Consider the following 5,000-nt stretch of genomic DNA (forward strand, 5'->3'; position numbering starts at 1 on the left):
ACAACTATGGAGTGAGTGACATTGAGTCATGTGACACTGGGGGAGAGAGCACTGGGACACAGGCCTACACCCCATGGGCCAAGGTCCTCCCTCCTGATAGGGGGCGCATCCTGCCTCGCCCTCGGGATATTCCTCACGCTACTTGCCCTTTGGAGTCCTCAGTGACGGGAGGAGAGATGAAAAGTAAAATAAAAACCCAGCAGACGACGCAGCAGACACATTCATACACCGAGAGAGAAAACGGGTCCGTCACTGGCTCATCTAAGAAAACTCGTATCCGCTTTGGAGTTCCTTCATCCACACGGATGCCTCTTCTCCTGGGGACTTTTCTGTGGTCCCCGGTGAGGCTCTGCTCTTTTTCCTCCTCCACCTACTCCACGCCTAACACGGCACAGGGCGAAGGAGTGCCACTACACTGTGAAATGACACACACACACCTGACACTCGCACCAAAACACGTCCGTGCCGGGAGGGGCCGACCGAGGGACCGAGAGCCAGGCCGCCCGATTCTCTCCCTTTTGGGGCCTTTCGCCGGCGATTTCCCCCCTGGTAGTGCCCCCAGCGGATGCCTGAATCCTTGACGGAGGCGAGGGGCGACGGCAGGGCTTACCTATGACCTCCCTGAGCTCGTAGTCGTCCTTGGTGTTGGGCCAGGGTTTGTCTTCGGCCATCTTGGCGTCGCCGCAAACGCTGCCTCGGTGCGGCCGCGGCAGCTGCTGCAGCGCGGCGGGCAGCTCCACGGACGCCGACTTCTTGCGGTACGTCCCGGGGGAGCCGGGGGGCATCAGACCCGGGGTGATCTTCCTGAAACACCAAACAGGAACATTAATTTCTACCAAGGGAAATCCGGAGATTGTCGGCCTCAGTCACGTGTTGAGTCCGTCTATCGGGGTTCCGGAGGTCGACCCCGATAAGACGACCCTGAGGCACAGGTATGGCAATGAGAATAAGAATCGATTAAAATCCCCCTAAATGTAGCTCGATAAGGACTATCGCTCGTTATCGCACCTTCGCTTGGTCGATCACAAGACGATTCGACGTGAGGAGAAAAAGTGAGGAGCGCGAGACGGGAGGCGAGGCTGTGTGTGGCGCTTCTTTTAATTATGAGTCAAGACATTCGAGGGATCCTCGGCCTCGCCATCGCGCCGCTCCTCCCTCCCGATGCTGCAACACCGAGCAACTGATCTGCAAACTTACGAAACACTTTATCTATTTTTCAGTGAAGAACAAAACACGAAACCTGGTGACTTTCGCAGGCACAGTTGCCAAGCGGGAATTTGTGGCGCTCTATTCGACGCTCGACAGACGCACTTTGGCCTTATTTAGCTAAATGCGTCACCGTCTGAGCACGGCAATTATGAGCCGAGCGCGATCACACTCACTCGAACTTTCCAGAATGCTCACAACTCAAAAATTAAGTCGACTGTAACTTGAATACAACAAAATGTGGCGACAGCAAAATACTCGCGGCCGATACCATAAGGTACCGAGATCTCACACGGGAAAAGAACTCCTAAGACTTCGCCACTCTCCAGGGACTACATAATTCCCAACGTCATTCAGTCACGTGCAAGTCAAATCTGACGTTGGCGACGCTGGTGTCGAAGCGTGAGGAGGATGACGACGAAGGGTCGATCGCTATTATGAAGTGTGACGAAACCTACTGGAACTTTCTGTCAAGGTTCCGACGCTGCTTGGTTAAAAGGCACGAGAGAGACAGACGCAGAGGGGATGGGGAGGGGATGGGGAGGGGTAGGGGAGGGGGAAGGGGAGGGGGAGGAGAGGGTGTGGGAAAAGAGAGATGGTAAAGAAGAAGGAAGGTGAGAAAGAGGGAAGAAAAGGAAGGTGAGAAAATGAATTACTGTAAAAGGAACAGATATTGACGTTGACGAAGGGGGTAAGAGAATTAAATACATGCAAAGTGACAACTTCCAGACAAGAACACTAAAAAAAAAGAGTATAAAGCAGATATCAAGAAGAAAAAGAAGAAGAGCAAGCGAGAGAGAAAGAGGGAGAGCGAGAGAGGGGAGGGAGATAGACAGAAAGATAGATTGATAGGTTGATCAATATAGATAGATAGCGAGAGACTCGGCAAGTTCTTAGGCGAGATGACGCATCTCTCCCTCGCCGTGTTATAACGCATGTATTACACGCACCACCAGGCATCTGAGAAGATATCACGCTGTTCTAACGGAGTGATTTTCAACGTGCCAATCGAACCAGGGTGCGGCCGGTGCATTGGAACCACGGAGGAAAGGTTACTTTGCACGTCACTTTTTCGCTCTGTCTCTCTGCCACCCCCTCTCTCTTTTTTCGATCTCTAATTCACCTCCCTCCTCCACCTCTCTCTCTTTCACCCGCCTCTCTTCTTTCTCTCTCTCACTTTCTCTTTCTTTCTTTCTCTCTCTCTCTCTCTCTCTCTCTCACTTTCTCTTTCTTTCTTTCTCTCTCTCTCTCTCTCTCTCTCTCTCTCTCTCTCTCTCTCTCTCTCTCTCTCTCTCTCTCTCTCTCTCTCTCTCTCTCTCTCTCTCCCCCTCCCTTTCTCTCTCTCTATTCTTCCCCCCACCCTACTTCTCTTCGCGTGTCTCTTTGTTTCCCTGTCTTTGTATAGCGAAGAGAAAAACAGTGCCGTCTTTTCCGATTCCCCGAGAACTCCGACGGCCACAAAGAGCACGAAAATCAAAATCTCTTATCTAATCTTTCTAGCATAAGCACACGGCACCAATTACAGGAGAGGGCAGATGATACTCATATTCACGACACGGAAATGACATGGAGAGTAATAATAATACATTCAGTAAAGCCACATTAACAGTTATCATAATAATAAGAATAACAATAGTCGAAGCCAATTATAGCAATAGGATAAATATCTGAATAATTTTCTATCAATAACGTTTATATTGCCAGCAATTAACATGAGTAATATCATTGTAGCTTTTGTTAACATCATCATCAGCACCATATCATATATTAGAAACAGCGTTGTGGCAGTAGTAATAATAACAGTAACAAGAATAAATCTCTACCGTAGATTTTACATATTTATAAAACTTTGTGACCGAGAAGAAAATGAGCTGCAATGTCCACTTTACCTCTTTGCCTATGTCACTTTGCCCATGTCACTCAAGACTAAGATGTTTTGGAAAACGTTTCATATTTTCTACCATTCTTATATTCATTCCCCAAATTCAGCTTTCTATGACAAACATTGCTTCACTAGATAAAGAAATCGCCTCCTTTCAAAATGGAACTGATTTTGCCATTTAATTCCGGTTGTATATTTATTTCCACTGTATCATCATCATAAAGCACTATTCTTTCTCAGCACTATGAATCCGAATTAAACTTTCTACTACAAATAGAAAGCGTAAATATAATTAATCAGTCAGTTAATTTCCCCCCGGGAATCGGCTATAAATTAACCGAAGAGAAATTTACTCCTCTGCCCCCCCCCCCCTAAAAAAAACTCAAATTGTTTCTAAAACATTTTTTTCAGGCTAAATATTTTTTCTGTGAACTTCATCTCACTCTTTCTACCGTCTGTTTCGCGCAAGTGTTTATCTTATCAACATGAAATGTAATACTTCCCCGGCTTTCTTCAGTACATTACATTTTTATTTCTTGACGCCATAAAACAGTTTGCTGGTTCGTCATCAGATCACAGAAAGAGCCGACTGCTCTCCTAAACAAGAACAGGAACACGGAAGACCTTAGGACCTCTCGCCTCACGCAACAGGCATTGGGCTGAAAGTGCTCCTACAAGTGCTGCTTCTGCTACTATAAATCATTGTATTATTTTGTGCAGTGTGCTTTTTCGGCCATAAATAATGGTGATGCTATTACCGGTGATGATAATGATAACAAGGATGATGATGACAGAAATGACCATGACAATAACGATAATAAAAATAAAAACAACAACAACAATAATAATAATAATAATGAACACAATATAAATAACTATGATAATAACAATACAATCAATAATACCAACAGCAACAAAAACAATAACAAAAATGCAAATACCAATGATAATCATATCACTGATAATGACATTTACAGTGACAGTGATGGCAATAGAATGACTAACAATAATAACAATAATACAGTATTACTAAAAATAACAAACAATAATAACAACGACAGCATCAAAATCATCAATTGCGATGGTGCCATATTTCGCACTGATAACCGGTGCGATAAGCCTTAATTCCAAAAGTAATCACCGACACCGTTACAAACGGAGACGCCATCCGCACCGTAACGTTACGTCGCGCGCCCATGCCCTTGTATAAGTAATCACAGAGGCCGTAAAACACGTATCAAATCCCACCTGAATCACCCGAGCAAAGCTGCGACTCGTAAACATGAGTCACTGCAGCATTAGCTCCCCTCACAGGACACCTGGCTCCCCGTTCCCTCCGCAAGACACCTGGCTCCCCGCTCCCCTCTCCCGGCACCCGAGCCACGTCTCCTCGGCCCAATCCTCCACGACTGCAGAGGACGTTCTTAGTGTCCCTAACCGAATCCTCTTGGATTTTTGCTTCGGGAAACGTGTAGGCCTCATAAAAAACAAACTCGTATTTTTTATGAGATGCACGGTCATGTATATAAATGAGAAGACTCGTTCGGGGTCCGCCAGTGCATATTTATCGAAGTACGGATATCTATAAACATCTGCTTGTTTATTCCACGAGGCATATTCGACGTCATTTGTATGCGTTTTTATGCGCGAGTGTTCGCTGCATGTGGCAAGGTTGCATGAGGCAAGCTACAGGGCGATCTGGCAGTAGTAGGAGGAAATTGTGCTGAACATAATTGTAGGCCAGCATTAAACTCGATACAAAGCAAACAAGAATAAATCACGGGAGAAAGAGACATGCATAGAGGCACACACACACACACACACACACTCAGACGCACGCGGCGCCAGTCAGCCAGCGTACTACAACCTTGGCACTGTGCCAGTCCGCGACGGAGCCTCCTTATGACGGAGG

At 46.4% G+C, this 5,000-nt stretch overlaps 1 protein-coding gene across 14 annotated transcripts in view; it reads right to left on the reverse strand.

The window, feature by feature from the left end:
• fray (oxidative stress responsive kinase frayed) overlaps positions 1 to 5,000 on the reverse strand; it is a 79,864-nt gene that overhangs the window by 30,765 nt on the left and 44,099 nt on the right. For 12 of the 14 annotated variants that reach the window (XM_086550216.1, XM_043008819.2, XM_086550211.1 and 9 more), the window contains exon 2: positions 611 to 804. In XM_086550216.1, the coding sequence (XP_086406342.1) occupies positions 611 to 785 (175 nt within the window). In that variant the 5' untranslated portion in view covers positions 786 to 804. Of the gene's footprint in view, positions 1 to 610; positions 805 to 1,008; positions 1,583 to 5,000 lie in introns of those variants that run through there. The other 2 variants (XM_086550215.1, XM_043008824.2) reach the window with 2 other exon arrangements.

The sequence above is a fragment of the Penaeus japonicus genome, unplaced genomic scaffold (assembly GCF_977035675.1).
Source record: "Penaeus japonicus unplaced genomic scaffold, GWHDUDI00000001_assembly GWHDUDI00000023, whole genome shotgun sequence".
In the NCBI taxonomy this organism is placed as follows: Eukaryota; Metazoa; Arthropoda; class Malacostraca; order Decapoda; family Penaeidae; genus Penaeus; species Penaeus japonicus.